Source organism: Palaemon carinicauda, chromosome 1 (assembly GCF_036898095.1).
Source record: "Palaemon carinicauda isolate YSFRI2023 chromosome 1, ASM3689809v2, whole genome shotgun sequence".
Lineage (NCBI taxonomy): Eukaryota > Metazoa > Arthropoda > Malacostraca > Decapoda > Palaemonidae > Palaemon > Palaemon carinicauda.
Window position 1 is genome coordinate 65,949,041 of NC_090725.1, and position 22,974 is coordinate 65,972,014.

At 38.2% G+C, this 22,974-nt stretch overlaps 1 protein-coding gene across 1 annotated transcript in view; it reads right to left on the reverse strand.

The window, feature by feature from the left end:
* Positions 1-2,817: 2,817 nt before the first annotated feature.
* Ttc26 (tetratricopeptide repeat domain 26) overlaps positions 2,818-22,974 on the reverse strand; it is a 69,389-nt gene continuing 49,232 nt past the window's right edge. The window contains exons 9-11 of the mRNA XM_068381555.1: positions 19,455-19,563; positions 15,486-15,726; positions 2,818-5,525 (exon numbers count right to left, since the gene is read on the reverse strand). Of these exons, the coding sequence (XP_068237656.1) occupies positions 5,414-5,525; positions 15,486-15,726; positions 19,455-19,563 (462 nt within the window). The 3' untranslated portion in view covers positions 2,818-5,413. The remainder of the gene's footprint in view (positions 5,526-15,485; positions 15,727-19,454; positions 19,564-22,974) is intronic.

Genomic DNA, 22,974 nt, shown 5'->3' on the forward strand with positions numbered 1-22,974 from the left:
CCTTGTACTTCTGCATAACAGGATATTTCCTCCACAACAAAAAAATTGCTTTTTCTCTCTATCTTCCAAACTTTAACCACTAGATCCTTTCAACTGAGTTCGAACTTTATCCGATAATGTAGGATTGTACTTCTGCATCAAAGGATATGTCCTCCTCAACAAAATAAAATCTTCTTTTACTAAATCTTCCATAGTCCAACATCTTGATCTTTCCAAATGACTCCAATACTTTTTGTATTTATGCCAAGTGTTATTTAGGCTACATTGATGTATGTTTTCAACCACACAACAATTTCACTTTTTTGTGTCCCTCACCAATTATTGAATCCTTAAAGTTCATTAGAAAAATTTACTGGTGGATAATTGTTCCAGCTAGTCTCTACTCTTTGCTGCTCCTTAAATAATCTGAAGACACTTTGTATGTTAATAAGCCTCCACAATCCAAAACCATCCCATACCGAGAAATTCTACTGGACCTAAGCATGCTATGCCATAATATATCTTTAGTAGTTCCTGAGAAAATTTCAAACACCTACATATCAACTTTGCTTAAAAATTATTACACTTGAATCAAACCATCAAATAAATTCAATCTTTTTTTTTTTTAAAGTATAGACCAGTTATTGTTCTTTATGTGTGAAAAAAATAATACATTTACTAGATCAAAATGCATAGAAAAATACACTACAAGTAGGAAAACAATTAAGTTCAGCACAAAAATTTATTTTTTATTTTTATAACTAACAGCATGCTTGATCATGTTATTCATCAAGAACTGTCAGAATAAATATTCCAATCCAAGAGTCAAAAAGCATCTCTGGATTTTTATATCTAAATATTGACAATTATGGATTAGTGCTATTGCAAACTAGACAATTTATCCGAGTGAGTAATGCTGAAGATGTTTTCAGCATGTATACACAAACAGCACTGATATAATTCAAGTACTGTAGTAGCAGAACAAAAAGTATTTCAATCTAAAAGTCTGGCAAAAGTATAACCATAGAATGCCTGTCCCAAAATGATACATGGTAGTACAAAACCTGAGGCTCTGGTGTTATTTCAGCCATAAAACACTAAGCTTTCTTAAGAAAATAAAAACGAAGGCTAGGATAATGTATGTAATACCATTTCAATGTTAATTTTCAAATGAATGCTTCATAGAATAGTTAATCATTCTGACTTTCCCTTAACTATCAATGACAAGAGATCAAATTCCCATAAAATGTGTATCATGAGAGTTCATGTATAATTGAATACAGAGGACCCCACCATTTGTGGTTAACAATTAATGAGTTTGATTATTCTCTGGAGGGCCCGACCCTGGAATTCCATAAAGCACTATTCATGAGTAGCTATTTATACTTATTTAACACCAAACAGAGCAGACCTTGATATAAAAGACAAAAGACTATTACATTATTACAAAATGGCTTGAAAATTTACTTATAGTATTAGTTTCATCTTACACTCCCTTGTTATGTACAGTAACCGAGTAGGCTGTGATGTATATTGTTACATAACTCAATTCTTCCATGTCTTTTCATTTAAGGTGCATTCACACTTATTTGATTATGAATGAATCTTTACTGAAAAGAATAAAAAACACTTGAGTTACATAAGACTAAATACAGCAAAACATACTTAGTTAAATAACAGGGGAGAGTAAGTTGAAATTGACACTGCTATAGAAGTGAATTTTGAAGCCATTGTGTAATGATGATTTTTTGTCTTTTATTTGGTATTACATAAATGTGCATGTTTTCCCGAATTTGGTGTTATATAACTATGAATACTATTACTTAAGTCTTTCTCAAGGCTGACATACACTAGTTTTTTCTAGTTTTATATTAAAAAGGGTTCTGTTGGGGTAATTAAGCATGCAGCAATTATTTGTGGTTTTCTGCGAACAGGAAACTTTGGCCCTAAATAGAGCATCTCTGATTTTAATGTTTAATAAATTATAACTTAACCATTATAGTTTCATGTCTCAAAATGTTTGTATCAGTCTGATCTCTCATAATATTAGGCATAGCGAGCATTCAGGCAAGTGTAAATTAAGGAGACTGCTTCATTGTTCAAGTCAAGCTTAGGACATTCATAGAAATTGTGAATGAAGTTAACAAATATAATAACATTTAAACCCTTCCTGTAAGGCAGATAGCCATGAAAACTTGTCACAAAACATCAACACAAATTGTTAAGCATAGATATAGTTTAAATTACCAGGTACAGTATAAGTTTAGTTTAGGTTTTTGTTTAAGTTTCCAAAACGTACAACCCTCCCGTTGCTTGAAACTCCAACTCTGTCAAAATTTTGAAAAATATTACATGTTTTAAGCTTCAAAGATCAACTGATCTATTTCAGAAGTAAAGTAGTGAATGATTTAAAGTATTGCACAAAAATAATTTATCAGTTGTTTAACTGTACCAATTAACTGGCCATCTTGCAATGGGAACAATTTCAAAACAACAGAAACCTGCCATAGTAGTGTGGCTATAATCTCACGATTGTTGGAAACTTGAATCAAATTTAACAGCTTTGACATCTGAATCACTTGGATCCAAAAATAAAGACCAGAAGGAGAGACAGAGTAAACATCTGCAAAGGTTAATGTTAACTGAATTCCTAAGAAAAAACAAAAGGAAGCTTTACACTATAGTCCATTTCTTTTAGCGATGCAGATTTGCACCGACTCGCAGCGGTGCCCTTTTAGCTCGAAAATTTTCCTGATCGCTGATTGGTTAGAATTATCTCGTCCAGCCAATCAGCGATCAGGAAACTTTTCCGAGCAAAAAGGGCACCGCTGTGAGTCGGTGCAAATCTGCATCGCTAAAAGAAATTGACTATAGCAAAGATAGGATATCAGACATTTACCAAAGTTCTGGAGCTTAAAAAATGGTTGGCTGTGTGATGGATGGCAGAGATATGGCCATCTAATAAATTTTCAATGTAATTATGTCATTACCCAGTACAAACTAAAAAACTACAGGCATGATTACACTTCTTAATAGGCATTCCAACAATTACAATGTGCCTCTTCTATACCCAGTGGTCTTTTTAATTCCTCTAAACATTTACAAAAATTTAATCAGTAACAATGGTTACAAAAACAGATAGGCTTTTAATATTTATAGTTTTGTCACCTGTCCATAATGCTCACTGTAAGTTTTAACTACAGTACAGGGTATCCACTCGTATATTCCGATTTCATTAGTATCAACAAAATCTTATCCATCTTGTGGGATAATTTCAATTGGTTATTAAAAATATTGTTCCAGTCTATTTTTGTATTGTATCTGATTCACATTTCAGAAATAAAGTTTTTTTCTGAGAGTGAGTTTAATTTTAACATGTTTCTGTGATCTCTACAATAATGTCATTGTATACTTATCCAAGGTTACTTTATACTCCTTTGTATATATCCATTTCAGCTTCATCAGCAGGGCAATATCTTTTTCATCTTTGGTTGCACACCATGGGCAAACAAAAAGTATGCATTAATTTTTAAAAAATAAAGTTAGTGGGGTGGGACATATGGTAGTATCACAAAATTACAGTGCACTTTCCTCAATGCTACCAATATTAAGAGCAGACTAGATATCTAGATTACAAGTTAAAAGGCTACTTGTGAGGGACAGAGGCAATGGACATGACAGTAATCTAGAGACTGGGCCTGTACATATATGAGTAGCACCAAAGCCCACTCTCCACCATAGCAAAATCCAGGGAGGGCCATATAATGGGTGCTGATGATTCAGCAGGTAGAACTATAAGCCCCTCTAACCCCCATCCCTAGAACACAAGGATAGTGAGATTGCAGACTACTTGATTCTATCAGGCTTGAGTATGGCCCAAACTCATGACTCAGACCAAGAATCAAGATTGTTTCCAATAGGCTACCATAACCACAGGTGGTTATTCAAAATCAAAAGTACAGCTAAAAGCCACAAAATATTCAAATAAATGGTGCATTTCCTCGTATCAAGTGGAGTAGTTAAGAAAAGTAGAAAGCTCAACTTACAGTAAGATTAAATATGGAAATGAGAAATTAAAGAACACTGAGCAGTTAAGATTAGCATGACATGTCAGTATTCTTCTTAAACTGCCTCCATTAGGCATTGAAATATGGGCTGTAAAAATTCTATCCTGACCTTTTGAATATCTAAAATGAATATGACATAACCTCTCAACAGAAGAACAAAAAACAAGGAAATATACAGTATGCAATTCATGTAGATTTACCTTTAAAGTGGTCATATGCCATGGCTTAAGTGAATAAGAAAGGACTAAGAATCCTCTCATATGAAGCAAAAGGTGACACAATGGAAGAAAATAAACTATAAAATACACTAAAGCTAATTTATTCTACATATAAAAAAGATTTCTAAGAAAAACTACCTAGTATATATAAAGCTTAGAATGAACAAAACCCATAAATGGTGTGAGTTAAAAAGAAGCATCTTTGGGAACCAAGGATGAAAATATGGAAATATTCCTATTGCTGTGAAACAGATACCCTTAAGTTTCTGCTCCTGTTCATAGATCAACAGGTAACACTTTTTCCCCAGAAACTAGTTGATTGTCATGTTGATGATTAGCCTTAACATCAAATTCATAATACTGTACAATATTATCCATTATTAAGTATAGTTATCATTATGGTTCATAGTTTCAGTAAACCACTAATGAAATACTTACAAATCTCATAGTGCTGGACAAGATTTCTTCTTAGAAATTAAATCTGATTTTACTTGGAGATTTGTTTAAATTTATTATCAACATCAATTTCAATCTCACTCCTTTCCATGTAAAGCTGATATGAGTACATGCAAAACCTATACAATCCAAAGTACAATTAATATAAATACCATACTAATAAATGACTTCATTGTAAACCTATTTTCCAGTAAACATCTGATGATAAAAATAAATTATCAATATACTGTAATAACATTTTTCTTATCATGACTAGATTGATTCATACTGAACTTCACTATCTCTGTTACAGAAGAAACAATTGAAACTCTGCAACTCATCACTAAGTTAAACAGTAATCAAAACAAGAATTCACAGAAATTTTTGACTACTCAAAATATACTGTAGAACTGCAAATAATTAGCTTAAATATATTGCACTGTATATAAATTTGCAAAAGTATACTAAAATGGCCAGGGTGACCTTCAATTAATCAATTATACAAATACAGTAGTATACTACAAAAAAAAATACATTTTGTAATATCTGGGGCATATATACAACAAGTTTTAATCTGGACGGATACCCCTCTATTTCAATTATATTCTAAGGCTCGGAGAAACATCTTTGGCATTATAAGACTAAAAATATAAAACGGTTTTAAAAGGCTTTAAAGCTTCAATATTCCATCATAAGGCAATGGTAAGACACACTTTATACTGGAATATGGTTATCCTTTGCCCACTTTTTGATGACTCTGATAATTCCTTCAACTTGAGGATTTGCAGTGTTGCGCAATAGTTGAAGTATATCTCCCAAGGAGTCTCTGCAATGCCATTAAGAATATAATACTGTAGTTCATTTGCAATAAATAGCGACATTAATAATAATGTACCCTTAATTTCTAATGGGAATAAATATGACAAATTTGAAGATAATTCCATATCTAATACAAACCTGGAGTTATCTATACTGATCTTTTTATAACTAGTTATTTTACCCTATGACTCCATATAAGTCATCCTTTGTAATATATAATGTCTCCATACTCACAATCTTTTGTAATACAGATAGAAGTAACATGGTAATAACACACCTCTTTCAGTTTGGAAACAACATTGTGAGATTTGTATGTCTACGAGAAGAGAAGTGACGACAGTACAGTACAGTACTGTATATGATTTATGTGTTTGTACCTCAACTGGTACTGAACTAACAAAATGATTTGCTAAATTCCCCAAAAAGTTTGTGTATGTCTGTAGGGTGCTAGGGGAATTGCCAATAGAAAGAATAAACCCATATTTTTAAGCAAGGTGCTTGTACGATATTAAAAAAGGAAACACGACTTCTCGATTAGCATAAAATTACACAATCAATCATGAGAAACATATGCTAGTACTGTACTTTTAAAAGATTTTTTCATTTGCCATGAATGAAGGAATGTGGAGTTAAAAAGAAGAGGAGGATGAAGCATACTAATGTCTTCTCTAACTGAAAGTACATGGCTCACTGTGACTAGTAGTCCCCATGAATACAATTCCAAGCTAGAAAGCCCTACCAGGCAAATGTGCTTGAAATAGGAGACACTTCAAAAAAAGGCTATAATTTTGTGGAACAGTACTCTTACCTTTTTTCTGCATCACCCTTTAATGGAAAATATCTTTTGTCCCATTATTTAATTTTTAGCATGATTTCTCCTTTCACACTTTGATTTTTAAACTTCCCCTATAGAGGCAGGGAGGCCCATGCCTGAAGATAATCCTTAATCTCCAGTTTCGGATATCCCAGCTGTTAACCTTGTTCAGGCCAAAGCTCTCAAAATGTTGGATGAGAAGTGCCATCAACAATCTCTGTTACGCCATCGCTCTCTTTGCCACCATTGAGCCTCGACTCCTATGGCAAAGACTTTGTCTCCAAGTTCTCTGCATACAGTACTCCTTTGGGAGTTTGGGAAGCAGTTTCTCTGCCTATGGCCCAGTTGATTGTCCTACTCTGGCTAAATCAACAAAGAGTGCTCCTGTATTTCTCCAGGTTTTGGTCCTGAGAGATCTTATCACAATTCTCTCACAAGTATTTAAAGTGAAATAGAGCACCGTTTACAAAGTAAACATGAACATCAGGGAAGTGAGGCTTTGGTTGTGAGCACCAAGCCTTCAGACTCACGAGACCAACCAGAGCGCAACCATGAGCTGCTCCAACTGCTCTTATGCAAGAGAGCACAACCCTCAATCACAAGAGTGCGACCCTCAGCCACGAGCATGTGACCCTTAATCACAGGTGTGAGACCCTCAGCCGCGAGAACGAGACCAGGAGAATGTGCCATTCCATTATGCCCAACTTTCATCACAGGAACACACCTCATAGAATAGTCTACAGTTAGAAGAGAAGGCATTTTGAAGATATGCCTCTTGAAGTTCTCTTTGAGAGGAAGACTAAGAAGCAAACAGTTCCATTGGGTGAGTGACCAGTCCCTTTTCCTCCTCTTCCAAGAGTTGTGATTAATAAAAAGAAGGAGCATCAACAGAGTTTCTAGTCATTCTCATAAAGGACTATAAAGATATGTCCCTCCCTAAAGTGGTAAAACACCTTTTGGAGTTCCGTATTGCTCCTCTACATGTCAAGAAAGGGCAGCCACAACCTGAGGTTCCTAGAATGAAGATCATGATATATACACATGAATATAGGCTTTCTCCAAGAGATCACGTTATCAGTTTTAGAGAAGGTCAAGTTCAATCAGAGACATCACCACAGAAATCAGCCAAAGAACTATCACTACAATCTTGTCAGAACATTGAATCCCCAGATGAGAGGGACCCTCATCCCACCAAATGTCCTGTGTCCCCTTATCTCTCTCCCTTTTCCAAGATAAAAAGAGTCAGGGAGAAGAAATACGATTCTTAGAGGAAGAAGGCACTTTCTACGAGACTCCGTGGGCATACCCACCAATTCTGTGGGCCCTGCTGACGTGAGACCCTTAGACTCTACCTCTAACAAGCCTGAAAGTCTTATTCAGTCTGTTTTTCTACAATTGCACAAAATTTTCTATTTTTCCTTATTGGAGCCCTTAAGCTTAAAGGCTCCTGCTTTTCCAACTATGGTTGTAGCTTAGCTAGTAATAATAATAATAATAATAATAATAATAATAATAATAATAATAATAATACCAAGGCACTTCCCCCAATTTTGGGGGGTAGCTGGCATGAAAAAAAAAATTAAAAAAAGGGGACCTTTCCTCTCTACGCTCCTCCCAGCCTGATGAGGGACTCAACCATTTCAGCTGGTACTGCTATAATAATAATAATAATAATAATAATAATGATAATAACAATAATTATTGAGCAGCACTGGCCTATAACCCATGTAGTTGCAAATATCAAAGCAGTGGCTCACTGATAGACTCAAAAAGAGTTACTAAGCATGGATATAACATTTAAGCTGTTAAAAAGAAGCTGTGAAATACCTCATAAAACCAAACAGACCAATTGCACTAAAGCAGTGCATAATTTCAGAATTAAATGAACATAAAGGCAAGTCAACCTCAGGACAAATATCAGTCTAATGAAGTGACTAAAAGTTCTTATAAATTTCTTTTAATCCAACATATTTTAGTTATGAAATAAAAATAAAAAATAATTATCTAAGCACAAGGTGTTTATAGTTCCTTCCCTTTAGTATTACTACAGATATATAGATCATACCAAAGTTATTTCTACTTTAATTTTCTTAAAAGAATCATTTATAAAGTCCTCTCTAGGTTATGTGCACTAACAAATCCAAATGAGTGGTTAAACCGGGCAAAATTCATAAGCCTGTGGAAAAATGATATTTTAATTATAAAATAAATTTTTGAATATACTTACCCGGTGAATATATAATAGCTGCTGCTCCAGCGGCTCGACAGAAAACACACACAAAAACTCGCGAGCGATCGCTATGAAGGTTGCGGGTGTGCCCACCAGCGCCAACTATCGGCCAGATACCGCATATACATGTAAACAGACCCAATTTTTCTCATCCCGCTGGGTCTCTATCGGGGAGGAAGGGGGGGGCCTTTAATTTATATATTCACCGGGTAAGTATATTCAAAAATTTATTTTATAATTAAAATATCATTTTTAAATATTTAACTTAGCCGGTGAATATATAATAGCTGATTCACACCCATGGTGGTGGGTAGAGACCAGAGTTAATTAAGTTTACAGCGTATATGCTTAGAGTTTTTGACAGTTATATCATAACAAAACCCAAATATATAAAAGTACCTGGTGAGGAAGTTGACTTAGACGATTACTCTGCCTTATTAGTCTGTCTTCCTCACGAAGCCCAGCGATCCTCTTAGGATGCTGAAAGATTCCCAGGAGCTGAAGTATTAAGGGCTGCAACCCATACAACAGGACCTCATCAAACCCCTAATCTGGGCGCTCTCAAGAAATGACTTTGACCACCCGCCAAATCAACCAGGATGCGAAAGGCTTCTTAGCCTTCCGTACAACCCAAAAAACAATATTAAAAACATTTCAAGAGACAGATTAAAAAGGATATTGGAATTAGGGTAATGTAGTGGTAGAACCCTCACCCACTACTGCACTCGCTGCAACGAATGGACCCAGTGTGTAGCAGTCCTCGTAAAGAGTCTGGACATCTTTTAAGTAAAATGACGCGAACACTGACTTGCTTCTCCAAAAAGTCGCGTCCATAATACTTTGCAGAGATTTATTTTGCTTGAAGGCCACGGAGGTTGCTATAGCTCTAACTTCGTGCGTCTTAACCTTAAGCAAACATCGGTCTTTCTCATTAAAGTGAGAATGAGCTTCTCGTATTAAAAATCTGATAAAATATGACAAAGCATTCTTTGACATAGGCAATGATGGTTTCTTAACTGAGCACCATAATGCCTCAGATTTACCTCGTAATGACTTAGTACGAGCTAAATAGAACTTAAGAGCTCTAACAGGACATAATACTCTTTCCAGTTCGTTGCCTACGATCTCTGATAAGCAAGGAATATCAAAAGATTTAAGCCAAGGACGAGAAGGCAGTTCATTTTTGGCCAGGAAACCAAGTTGAAGTGAACAAGTGGCTTTTTCTGTAGAAAAGCCGATGTTCTTACTGAAGGCATGAAGTTCACTGACCCTTTTAGCCAAAGCCAAGCACACTAGGAAAAGTGTCTTGAGGGTGAGATCCTTCAGGGAGGCTGAATGTAATGGCTCAAACCTGTCTGACATGAGGAACCTTAGGACCACGTCTAAGTTCCATCCAGGAGTTGCCAAACGACGTTCCTTAGAGGTCTCGAAAGACTTAAGGAGATCTTGGAGATCTTTATTGTTGGAAAGATCTAAGCCTCTATGTCGAAAGACCGAAGCCAACATGCTCCTGTAGCCCTTAATCGTGGGAGCTGAAAGGGAGCGAACCTTTCTCAGATGTAAAAGAAAATCTGCGATTTGGGCTACAGAGGTACTGGACGAGGACACAGATGCTGACTTGTACCAGTCTCGAAAGACTTCCCACTTCGACTGGTATACTCTAATGGTAGAAGCTCTCCTCGCTCTTGCAATCGCACTGGCTGCCTCCTTCGAAAAGCCTCGAGCTCTTGAGAGTCTTTCGATAGTTTGAAGGAAGTCAGACGAAGAGCGGGGAGGCTTTGATGGACATTCTTTCCGTGGGGCTGACGTAACAGATCTACCCTTAGAGGAAGACTTCTTGGAAAGTCTACCAGCCATTGAAGTACCTCGGTGAACCACTCTCTCGCGGGCCAGAGGGTAGCAACCAACGTCAACCTTGTCCCTTCGTGAGAGGCGAACTTCTGCAGTACCTTGTTGACTATCTTGAATGGTGGGAATGCATATAAGTCCAGAAGAGACCAATCCAGTAGAAACGCGTCTATGTGTATTGCTTCTGTATCTAGGACTGGAGACCAATAGATTGGTAACCTTTTGGTCAACGAGGAGGCAAAGAGGTCTATGGTGGGTTGACCCCAAGTAGCCCAAAGACTCTTGCCCACGTCCTTGTGGAGGGTCCATTCCGTGGGTATCACCTGACCCCTCCGACTGAGACAGTCTGCCAAGACGTTCAAGTCCCCCTGGATGAATCTCGTCAACAGGGAGATGCCTCGATTTCTTGACCATAAGAGAAGGTCCCTTGCGATCTCGAGCAGCGTGAAGGAGTGTGTGCCTCCTTGCTTGGAGATGTACGCCAAAGCTGTGGTGTTGTCTGAGTTGACCTCTACCACTTAGTTTCGAAGAAGCTTTCGAATATCATCAAGGCCAAGTGGACTGCTAATAGCTCCTTGCCGTTGATGTGCATGCTCTTCTAACTTGAGGTCCACAGACCCGAGCATTCCCGACCGTCTAGGGTCGCACCCCAACCCAAATCCGATGCGTCTGAGAACAACACGTGGTTTGGGTTCTTGACTGCTAGGGATAGTCCCTCTCTCAGACTGATATTGCTGTCCCACCATTTCAGGCATGCCTTTACTGGTTCGGAGACTGGGAATGATACCGTCTCTAACGTCTTGTCCTAGTTCCAGTGAGAGGCTAGATGGAACCGGAGAGGCAGAAGGTGTAGTCTCCCTAGTGAGACAAACTGCTCCAGGGATGAGAGAGTCCCTACGAGACTGTTCCAACTCCTGACTGAACAAACGTTTTCTTTTCAGCATTGGTTGGACTTCGAGCAGGGCTTGTTCTATTCGGTGGCAGACGGAAAAGCCCGAAAAAAAAACTGGACTGCGAATCTCCATCCCCAAATATAGAATAATCTGGGATGGGATCAGTTGGGACTTTTAGGTTGACCAAAAGTCCCAACTCCCTGGCCAGACTCAACGTCCAATGTAGATCCTGCAGACAGCGAAGACTGGACGATGCTTTGAGAAGCCAGTCGTCCAAGTACAGGGAGGCTCGGATCCCCGATAGATGGAGGGATTTTGCCACATTCCTCAAGAGCCTCGTAAACACGAGAGGAGCAGGACTGAGGCCAAAGCACAGGGCTCGAAACTGGTACCCCACATTCCTGTAAACAAACCTCAGAAACGGTTGGGAATCCGGGTGTATAGGAATGTGGAAGTATGCCTCCTGAAGGTCGAGAGACCATCCAGTCGCCTTCCATTAATGCTGTCAAGACAGCCTGGTAGACTTCATCGTGAAGTTTGTCTTGACAATGAACACATTGAGCGCACTTGCCTCTTACGTACTCCTGCAGTGAACATGGCTGCCAGATCATTGGAGCCATCCCTGAGGGACTTGTTCCTGCAGAGAACGTGGCTGTCAGATCATTGGAGCCATCCCTGAAAGCCTTGTTTATGCATGACATAATTGTACAGCAAAACTTCAAACGCTCGAAAAAAAACTCCTAACAGGAGATGGTCTAGCTCTGAAGTCGACCATAAAATCTTGGAGCGTCTCATGGCCAGGCGCCAGGGAGAGTCTATGAGGTTTGAGAAGTCTATCTGGGCAGAGGCAGGAACTCCCAAGCCAAGAACTTCTCCCGTGTCATATCAGACTCTCGCTCTATAAGCCAGCTTAAAAGTAGGGAAAGCAAAGGCTGTCTCCCCCAAACTCCTCCTGGTGAAAAACCAGTCGCCTAGCAAACGTAAAGCTCTCTTAGAAGAGCGAGAGAGCACTAGCTTATAAAACAACGGCTTCGAAGTAGCTAGGCCTAGTGTAAACTCTGACGTTTAGGCGAACGAGGAGCAGCAGTTACAAAAAGATCCGGACAAAGATCCTTAAAAATCAGCATGATTTATTTAAAGTCCATAGAGGGCTGAGCAGCTTTAGGCTCCTCTCCGTCTGACAGAGTCCTCAAGGGAATATCAGTAGGAGGGGGAACAGCAACTTCCTCATCTGAAGGAACCTTGTCCGACAATAGCCGAGTCTCAAGCAAGGGAGAGACCTGCCGTGGTGGCAATGCTTGACAAGCAGAGTCCACACGCAAAGGAGCAACAGTAGCAGTCAAGGACGCTATGTCATGTAACTGCTTAAAGGACTGACCAGCAACAACCAACAGGTGCGGGAGGACGCTCGACGTCAACTCGAGACTGCCTTGACTGCCTAGACTGAGCAGTCAAAACAACTCTTGACTGCGGTGCTTGACGCTCAACGTCAAAACAAGTCAACTTCGCTGGTTGGCGAACGTCCTGAACGTCAACAAGAGCATGCGGCAGCGGCTGAACGTCCACAAGCGGCTGAAAGTCAACACTGGACTGCATCGAGTGAGGCTCTACAAAACGTGACTGACGTGACTTTGTAACGTCAACGTCAACAGGACGAGCAAAGGTTCGTTTGGGCGGCTGACGGCCAGGATCTCGATCAGCTAAGCGGCGAGGATCATCGTGAACCTGCTCGGCAGAATAGTCCTCCATAAGAGAGGCAAGCTTATTCTGCATGTCTTGCCGTACAACCCATTTAGGATCAACGGGAATGGTTGCGGTAAGAGACGAGGGTAACGTCTGTGACCTCAAAACCTTGCCTACAAAATGACTCTCGGAGCCTGTGTTACGCTTTTGTTTAGGCGGCGAGCAGTCTTCCGATGACTGCATAGGGTCAGAGCTGTCCTAATAGTTAAAACCAGGACGCTGGACCTGTCCTGAAAGGACTGACTTTCGCTTAAAGGGCCTCGAAACCTTGTTCCATGGTTTCTTATGCGAAAAGCCTTCGGATGACGAGGAGAAAATCGTCTCGCTCGTCTTATGGTAGGGGCGGTGTTGATGAGACACGCCTGAAACCATAGAGGGAACGTCTGTTCGCTGATCAAGTCCTCTCGAACCCATAAGTCGTACGACATTACTTCTCCCCTGGGCTTGGGAGCTTGCAAGAGGTCTCGGACTAGGCGAACGACAGGCACGAACAGACGAACCCTCGGTCGCAACACTGATAACACTTTGCGCAATTATCACTTTATCACTACGATTTTCTGTTTTGCACTTATTTCACTGAAATCGAATTTTTTAACAATTCACATTAGGTATGAATAAAACTGATTTCTACCTGAAGCACGCAATTCTACCCTCATCAAAAGGTTATAATTGCGAAATCAGTCGTATAATGTAAGCACATTAATACAAGCAAAAAACAGTAAACATATTTTAAGATAAAAAGATCAGTGGCTGGGAAGGAGACTAAACACTAGTTCATTCAAAACTACGTTTTCAATCTCTCACCGTACAGTGCCTTGGGACGAGAATAAAAACTAAAAACGTTTTATCCTTTCTCCCCGTACAGAGACTAGGGACGAGAGTAAAAAACTGACTCGAGAACAACGTTACTCGCTTGGGACGAGAATAAAGATCGGAACGTTCTCTCTCCTCTCTCTCTCTCCGTCTCTATCTCTCTCTCTCTCTCTCTCTCTTGATTTCGCACCGAAGAGAAGAGCCCACTTACCTTTCGTCAATAAACAGGTTATTTGACCAAAGGAAAAAACTGAAAGGTTTTTCAATTAAAAAGTTCCTTTAAAATAGTATTTAAAACATTTAAGCTTTGAAAGAAGAATGAACAAAACGTCAGAATCGATTTACTCTTTCTGCAAAGTGAAACCGTGATACTCTCTCTCTCTATCGTAACGATAGAGCGCAAACTGCGTAGCATAAATAAACTAAACGTTAGTTCATCTTTGAAACAGTACGAAGAATATTCAAAGAAAATCTTTCATAAAATATCTACTAAAAAATATTCATTTAATAAGTTTTAAATCATTTGCTCTGTAAAAGTTATTTACGATTGAAAGGGCTCAACGTTGTTTAACTTCGGTTTCCAAGTTAGGACCGCCTACTCTCAGGAAAGGTCGCATATAAACAAATCATTAAAATTTATCTTGATGTTTATTATAAATGGAAAGCTAATCGAAGAGGCCTAATAAAGGCGGTTGAGATATAAAATATATAGAGGAAAATCTATAATTAATTTATAACGTGATAAGATAATTGCTAAAAGCCTAAAACACACTTCCGTACTAAGGGAAGGGTCGGCCATTTAAAAGTCAAAGAAAATCCCAAGTCATCAAAAATTAAATCTATCCAAAAACGAGTTCAAGATTTAAGTTGAAGATAAAACACCTGCACTGCAAAAGCTCAAACCAAAAGGAAGTACTTCACCAAATATGTTGAGAAAACTCCAGGTTATACAGCGAGTATTGATACGTCTTGTCGTTAAGGCCGACAGAGAAAAAATTGGGTCTGTTTACATGTATATGCGGTATCTGGCCGATAGTTGGCGCTGGTGGGCACACCCGCAACCTTCATAGCGATCGCTCGCGAGTTTTTGTGTGTGTTTTCTGTCGAGCCGCTGGAGCAGCAGCTATTATATATTCACCGGCTAAGTTAAATATTTAAAATTTCATATGCAATGCTAAACTACAATACAATTTCTATCATGGCTAAGCTAGACAAAGAGTTTTCTAACTATTATAATATTTTAATATGAATAATACAATTATTTCAACACAAAAATAAACAGAAAATATTCAGATTTTATTAGCCTCCATTTGGTTGATGCATGAGGGAAGAGTAGTTTAGCATATTAACTTAGTTGAAAATAGTGAATCAAGAAAAATAGGAAGGAATGAGTCAACAGAATGAAATCATTTCACAAACTGGAGTACTTCAGTAAATATTAAAATTAGGTACTAACATAACTTATTACATTGAAAATTATGATGTTAAGGGTATAGTGTGGATAAAGAAAAAGGGGATAAGCAATTTACCATTGCATCTTTTTCCAAAAATAGAAACCATAAAGATTTGTAATAATTTCTTGAAGATAAGAAAGCATTATTTAGTAGTAAAATACAAAAAACTTACTTGGGTTCCTTTCCAGCAATGATCATTTGGAACATTCCAACACAAGCCCCACGCTTTCCTTCCCAATACTCTGGATTTGGATCCAACCTTTCAAGGACATCAAAAGCCATGGCTGCATAGTAAAATTGACCCATCTTATAGCAGTCATTGGCAATGAGTTGCAACAAACTAAAAGCTTCTGCTGAGGTTTCCATTTTCAGATAAAGTTCCCACGCTAGTCTTGGTTTGCTGTTCATTATATCTGCAAAACGTTAACAAAGCAATGAAGAATGGTCTGACACTCGGAAACATAACTCTTTTCATCAACATATTAAATAGGATCTAGCAGTTAAAATTCTTATCCTTCTTGACAGTAATTATTTTCATGAATGAAAGTAATGTAGCCTAAACAGTAATACCCCTTCATGTCGGTTCAGTTTATGTCAATTCCGACTTTATGTCACTAATTCTAGGATATTGAATATAAATAAAGTCAACACTAAGCCATTTTATATGACCTTATATTGGTCTCTCTGTCACACAATAACAATGAAAGGGTAAAAAAGAAAACTAAACAAAACTATATTTATAAAATTAGAAAATACAAATATTCAATATGATAATAGTAGTAGTATACATATACATAGGAAAAATTAAATATATGTACAGAGGATAACTTTGTTTCGATCTTTCTCAAAGATACAGGTTCGAGCAAGTACTTTATCCTGACTGAAGCGCTGTTGGCTTTGTTAGGTCGGAAAATTATTTCATGAATGGCTGTTAATGTGTGACTGTTGAAGATGAAATAAAAATAAGCTAAAAGTACACAGCGACAAGCTTCCAACTTGTTTTGGAAAGATGGCGGCCAACTTTTTACAAGCCTTAGTTGTCTGCAAGTGTCACCCTTCCGTATCTTGGCAATCTTTGTAGATTTTAACCATGGCCCCACATAAGGTATAGGTAGTCAATCCAAGCGTAGCGTTATAACAATGCATGATAAATTGAACATAATAAACATGAAAAGGGGGAAAAATTATCTTCCTAATCCAGGAGTTAAATCGGTGGTACTTCAGAAATTCAAACTTGCAAATGTTCTCATGTTGCATAGGCTGACATAAGTCTCTCTTCATAGTTAATATATGACAGATCTACTATAAAGTTATTACCAATCTTCTCTTGTTTTATTTTTCTATATCCTTCCTTTACTGGGCTATTTTTCCCTGTCAGAGCCCTAAGGCTTATAGCATCCCGCTTTTCCAACTAGGGTTGTAGCTTAGCTAGTAATAATAATAATAATAATAATTACAAATAGCAGTGTTAGTCAAAGTACAATAGCCAAGAATTACCAAAACTCATAAATACAAAACCAATATGAGTAAACAACGAGTGGAAGCAAATTAACTGTCCAGGAGTTAACACTTATTCCCTAAATAACAAGAAAATGAGCAAGGGTAGACCTGCCAATACTCGTCCTTTGTTTGTTAGACTACATGCTGCAGTGTCTGCGATATTTCAAGACCATTTATTTAATGTACAGTAGTACCTTGGTTTACGAGTAACTGAATATGAGCAAATTAGTATACGAGCATTAAAAATTCAAACTAGTTTAAGAGCCTTGTAACAGTCTGCAAGCAATAATTCCCCTCTGTATGCACAATTTTTGTGGACAAGTACTGATGAGACCACCAAGCGATGCTGAGAAAGCAGTCACGCAGTACCTATTCACCACTGACACAGTATTTACTTGATTTTTAAGCTTTAATTCACATGCTCCTCTTGCTCAGATGTTAACTCTTTCACTCTCCAAGCACCACACGTACCAGCATCACCTATACGGTAGTTATTGTGCAAGTGTTTATGAAAGTATTCTTTGTAGAGTTGTGACTGCATGTTCTTTATAGAATTGGGATCGCCATTATTCACCGGCGGTACAGAATCTGGACAATGGCCCCTAAGATGATTAAGAAAGATGGTAAGCAGATAAACATCACAAAGGTGAAAAGAGAATTTATCGAGAAGCATGATCAAGGTATGACTGTAGCAGACCTGGCAAAAATTTACGATCATACAATATCTATGATTTGAACATTCTGAAGAAAAGTGAAGAAATGTTTTGAAAGGGGTGCTAACATTAACAAAACAGTGACCACGTTTTCTTGATAACATAAAAAACTTGCTTCTCATCTGGATCAATCCGCGCTTCTCATCTGGATCAATCCGCAGTTAGCAGGAGATGAAATTACTGAGAAAGTTACTTGTGAAAAAGAAAAGGTATTGTATGCTGCCTTTATTATAAAAGAACCAGGTACGTTAGCAGATAAAGAAAAAAAACATTCAAAGCAAACCATGGATGGTTTGAGAATTTCAAGCTAAGAACTGGTATTCATACTGTTGTATGACATGGTGAGGCAGTGAGTTCTGATGCAAACACAACAGAGGCATTCACTGTAGAATTTACATGACGCACCAAGCGTTCAACTTTGCCGAGATCAGTCATTTCTAGAAAAAGACACCACGTGGACCTTCATTACTACAGAAGAAAAGGTAATTCCTGGTCACAAGCCCATGAAAGATTATCTAACCCTGCTGTTTTGTGCTATTGCCAGTGGGGATATCAAAATCAAACCTCTCCTGATGCATCATCCTGAGAATCTACGAGCCTTAAAAAGTGCAAGGTGCAAAAGAAGCAACGGAACGTTACAAGGAAGTCAAAAATTAAGGCTTGGGTAACTCGCATTTAATTTGCTGATGGGTCAAAGAGATTTATGGTCCTGATGTAAAAAAGTACTTCATGGACAAGAACCTTCCACTCTAAGCCTTGTTGCTTAAGGTCAATGCTCCTGCTCATCATCTAGCCATTGAAGACAGCTTAATGGAGGAGTAAAAATTAATTTGAATAAAGTTCCTGCCGCCCAACACCAATCCAATACCCGAACCCATGGATCAGTAGGTAATCTTAGATTTCAAGAAGCTTTCCACAAAGGCGATGTTCCAGCGATGCTTCGAGGTCACCGAAATGACCAATCTTACCCTACGAAAGTTTTAGAAAGAACATTTCTACATCATCAGCTACCTCAAAAAAAAACTGTGGTTGATTGCATTGCTGAACGTGATTCTTAGGTATTCAAATTTATCCAAGAGGCAGTTGAAGATGAAATTGTGTACTTGGGAAAGGTTGCAGGTGGACAAGGATGACATCAGCAATCTTCTAGATGAGCATAGCGAGCAGCTGACAACTGAGGAGCTATTAGTTACATAAAAAGCAGTAACATGAGGTTACAAAGATTTCATCTGGGAAGGAGGAGGACAGAGTGAAATTAGAGTGATGTTAGGAACGTGGGAAACTGCAACATTTTGTAGAAACACGTCACACAGATAAGGCTTTGGCAAGACGAGCATTGACTCTATTTACCGACAACGCAAAGTCACATTTCAATACAATTTTAAAGAAAACACAAAAGCAGTAATCTAGAGATAAGGTCTGGTGATAGTTGAATGTAAGAATATTAAAAAGGGGACATATTGTCCAAAAAGCATAAATTAAGTGATTCAGTGATGGTGAACGCAGTTCAAGAGAGAAAACTCTTGATATTTTACCAGAAGCTCTCATGAAGGGAAATTCTCCCTTTAAGCACTAATCTCCTCATCCACATGCCAGTCATGACTTTTCTCCAAGGTAAAGTGAGTTCATTTATCAGTATATTTCTACAGAACACTTTGTTGTGATTTATTAATTTGTATTTATTTCTGATATTATTGATTATAATTTATTCTCTAAATTATAAGACAAACCTTTAATAACTAGTGTATATGTGTGTTTATTGACATGAGGAATGCATACTTTACTTCTTGAGAAAAATTGCTTTGGTTTATGGGTATTTTGGATTGCGAGTGAGCTCTCAAAATTAATAAAATCATAAAGTGAGGTACCTCTGTGCATGTGAGTGAACTGGTTTGAGGTGGAACAAAAATAATATCTTTATTACTTACAGCATCGAGCCAGCCAAGAAAGAAAGACATAATCACTTTTGATCATTTCACTTTGAATAAGAAGAAAAACTTCCTCTGCTTCTCTGTAGTCTCCAAGCGCTGCCTTAGCCTATGGAACAAAAAATATGCAAAAAATACATTAGAATTAGGAAGATAAAGTAATTATTTTGACTCACTAAGGAAAAACAGGTGGAAATTCAAGGCAAGCAATCATATTTTTTTGTTCGTTAGTATCTGTAAATCAACCTACAAGGTTAAAATTTTTCTTTTAATTTTCTTGTAAATACATAGGATATTGTAATATCTTATTTCTTTTTTTTTAATATAAACATATTTGCAATAGCCATCTAGCTTCTTACGCAGATCATTCTCTCATAATCAAAACAAAAGATTTTCAGCTAGTTGGATGGCTGCCATGATGTAAGTGCCTTAATGGATTTTTGAGTTATACATATGGCATAACTTCCTTTTTTGTGTAGTTCAAGTATAACTGTCAGAAACAGGGGGTTGAAAACTTATTAAATTATGGGTCTGTGTTGTAAACTAAATAAAAAGATGATCTTTTTATCAAACCTCATTAATCGATCGAACATAAGAAATTCTAATTTGATGCCGGTTGACACAACATATTTCATATTTTAACGGACATTTACTCATTTCCCTTTTTTGTTATTCTTAATTGGTTTTGTTTATTTTTTCTTTAAAACTTTTTCTTCATTTCCCAATTTAATTCCATACCAGGCTACTTTCCCTACTGGAGCTCTTGGCTTTATAGTAATCTGATTTTATAACTAGGGTTGCAGTATGGCTTCTTATAGTAATAATAATAATCATAAATAATCTATAATAGCCTGAGTAAAAAAACAGGGAAGCAAATCCACATTAATATTTTGGTAAAATATATCAAAGATTAATATACGATGAGCTTTCGAGAACCTTCTTCATTCATCTTTTCAATTGGAAGTTGGGAGCCTGAAGGCCCAGCAACAGCCGAAACCCTAAAACCGGAAAGAATAGACCCCCTTCAAGCATTCATTAAAACCTGAACCCCATAAGGTCCAGTCATAGCCGGATCTGCAGTAATGGACGAAAGCAGCCCCACTAGAAAATCCCTTGGAAGGTGGTAACCCAAAGGACCAGCAAAAGTCGAATCCAAAGGGCTGGAAGAAAGGAATCCCATAGGAGCCTACTTTAGAAGCTGGAACTCCAAAGGCCTAGCCAAAACCATATACCTTGGCAGTAGTATACAAGGGTCAGAAGACAAGTCATCAGTACCAGGCCAGACTGCACCAGAAGTGGGCTGACTATAGAGAGAGCACATGAAAGCCTCTACTATTCTAGCTATGAGAGAGCCATCTACCGGGAGCGCAGGCATACCCAGTCCACATGGAACGGTACCCTGCATAGTGGAACCCTGATCTGGATTCAACCCAGGCAGAGGCATGAGCATCAAGGTATCTCCTGATGGATATTTCTCCAAACAAGCTATGGGATCCTCTGCAAGCCCCAACAGTAGAGCTTCCTCCTCTGTAGGGTCTAGGTCATCCTCAGATCTAAAGTAAACAACCTGGATAGGGGCCCAGCCCACTAGGGCCCCCATTTCCAAAACTCCTAACTACTGAATTTCAGATAGAATATCAATACCACTTAGACCTGTGAAGTCCTTGCTTTCTTAGAAAATCCTTTCGCCCACCCAGAAAGGTGGAAAACAGCCTTTGCTTTACAATATTTTGCCTCAATATCCAAATTCTGAGCAGCATTAACCAAGAACAAACAAAAGGACCATCTCTAAGAGTCCCAAGCCCTGCCCAAAAGAGCAGAACAATCACCATGCATACGACAACACTTCTGACTCCAACTAGGGTTAGCTGGGTTATCACATCTTACTTAAATGCTGTTAGGCCTAATTTTGTTCATCTGTGATAGAAATAAATTACATAAAAACACACTTTATACCAAGAAAATACACCGCATCATTGGTGACAATCCGTAGACCCCTTACGTAACATGGATTACCAAACCATCGGATAAAGGTCCTCCATAAGTAAGCCTAACCAGGCTTAAAACAGGCAGAATTACGTACAATGTGATAATGCCGATTCTGTCCAGACTTAACCTAAGTAGAATATAACATACAAGGCTATCTAATCATCCAGACTCATTCGAACACCCATATCATATGAACGTGGAAGGATAAAACAAAGAAAGGCAGACTACCAAGTCAGACTTCCTTACATCAACATCCTGTAGGAGGGTGTGAAAGCCTATCCTGTCTTAAAATATGATGAAATACATAACATGTGGCCAAAAGACATATGGGGCTACCTAACTCTCTATACTCCTTCCAATACTCATGCAGATGAGTATGGAAAGATAAACACAAAGAAGGCTGATTAACCAGTCAGACTATCTTACATTAACCCCCACTGTAATAGGGCAGGCACGACTATCTGTCTTAAAATAGGAAGAATTTACATAACATGTGATTTTATCTAATTCTCCCATATCCAGTCACCTATATCTCAAGACACACTCAAATGTAGGAAGGCAAGCACATCCACCCTCAACTAAATAACATCACGTAAGAAATATTTCTCCACCTCAACTTTCCCTCCAGTAACCATGAATTTGGAGGGATAAACTATAAGTTAGGTATGCTAAATGCCCAGCTCCTCCCTAAATATGGATTACTACAATATCATTTAGGAACCATGTGACAGTCTGGATGTAACTAATCTAGTCACTGACTAGACTTACCCAGGATATACTGATAAATAACTTACAAGAGAAAAGTAACGTCCCCTTTTAATAATACTGCAACTACAATGTGTACACTTAGATGAAGAGCCACAAAATGGCATCAAGAAGCAAGCCTTTCATGAACATAACAGTAATATACAACCAAGCATGAATCTAATAACTAAAAAAAAGGATAAAACAAAACATGAATTAGGAGAATCCATGAGTGACAGGGAAAGGCTTGCTTGGAAAACTATGAGGGACATAACAGACAAAGAAAACATGCATGAACAGCAACACCAGCTGAACTGGTGAATCGACAAAAGGTGAAAAAAACACTATAGAGGGGTGCCAGCATCATATTGACAGCATTATCATGAATCAAACTCTCAAGTTAAATACCCAACGGGAAGAATTAAACTGAACATGGGTACGTAATAATGCTTGAAAGCACACCGACTTGTATACACACATTCTCTTGATGGTGACAATAACTAAATGGAGGTTTTAGGGCCTGTTGGTGAAGGAGGTGCATTAGCAAGAACTGAAATGATAGTTCCTTTCTTTAATGCTGTGTATGACGTCACTCGTGGCAGACGACGTGTACCTTCAGAGGTGCTGTGGCAAGTTTAAATAAGCCTGAACTTGCAGGTCTTCCCTGTATTCAGTAAGTCTGTGCCCTGCATATCAATACACCGGCCCTAGTGCAGGGGAACAATATATCTATCGTAATCAGGTCATATTGGATTCTCAGGTCTAGCCTTAAACAGCAAAGTCCTTG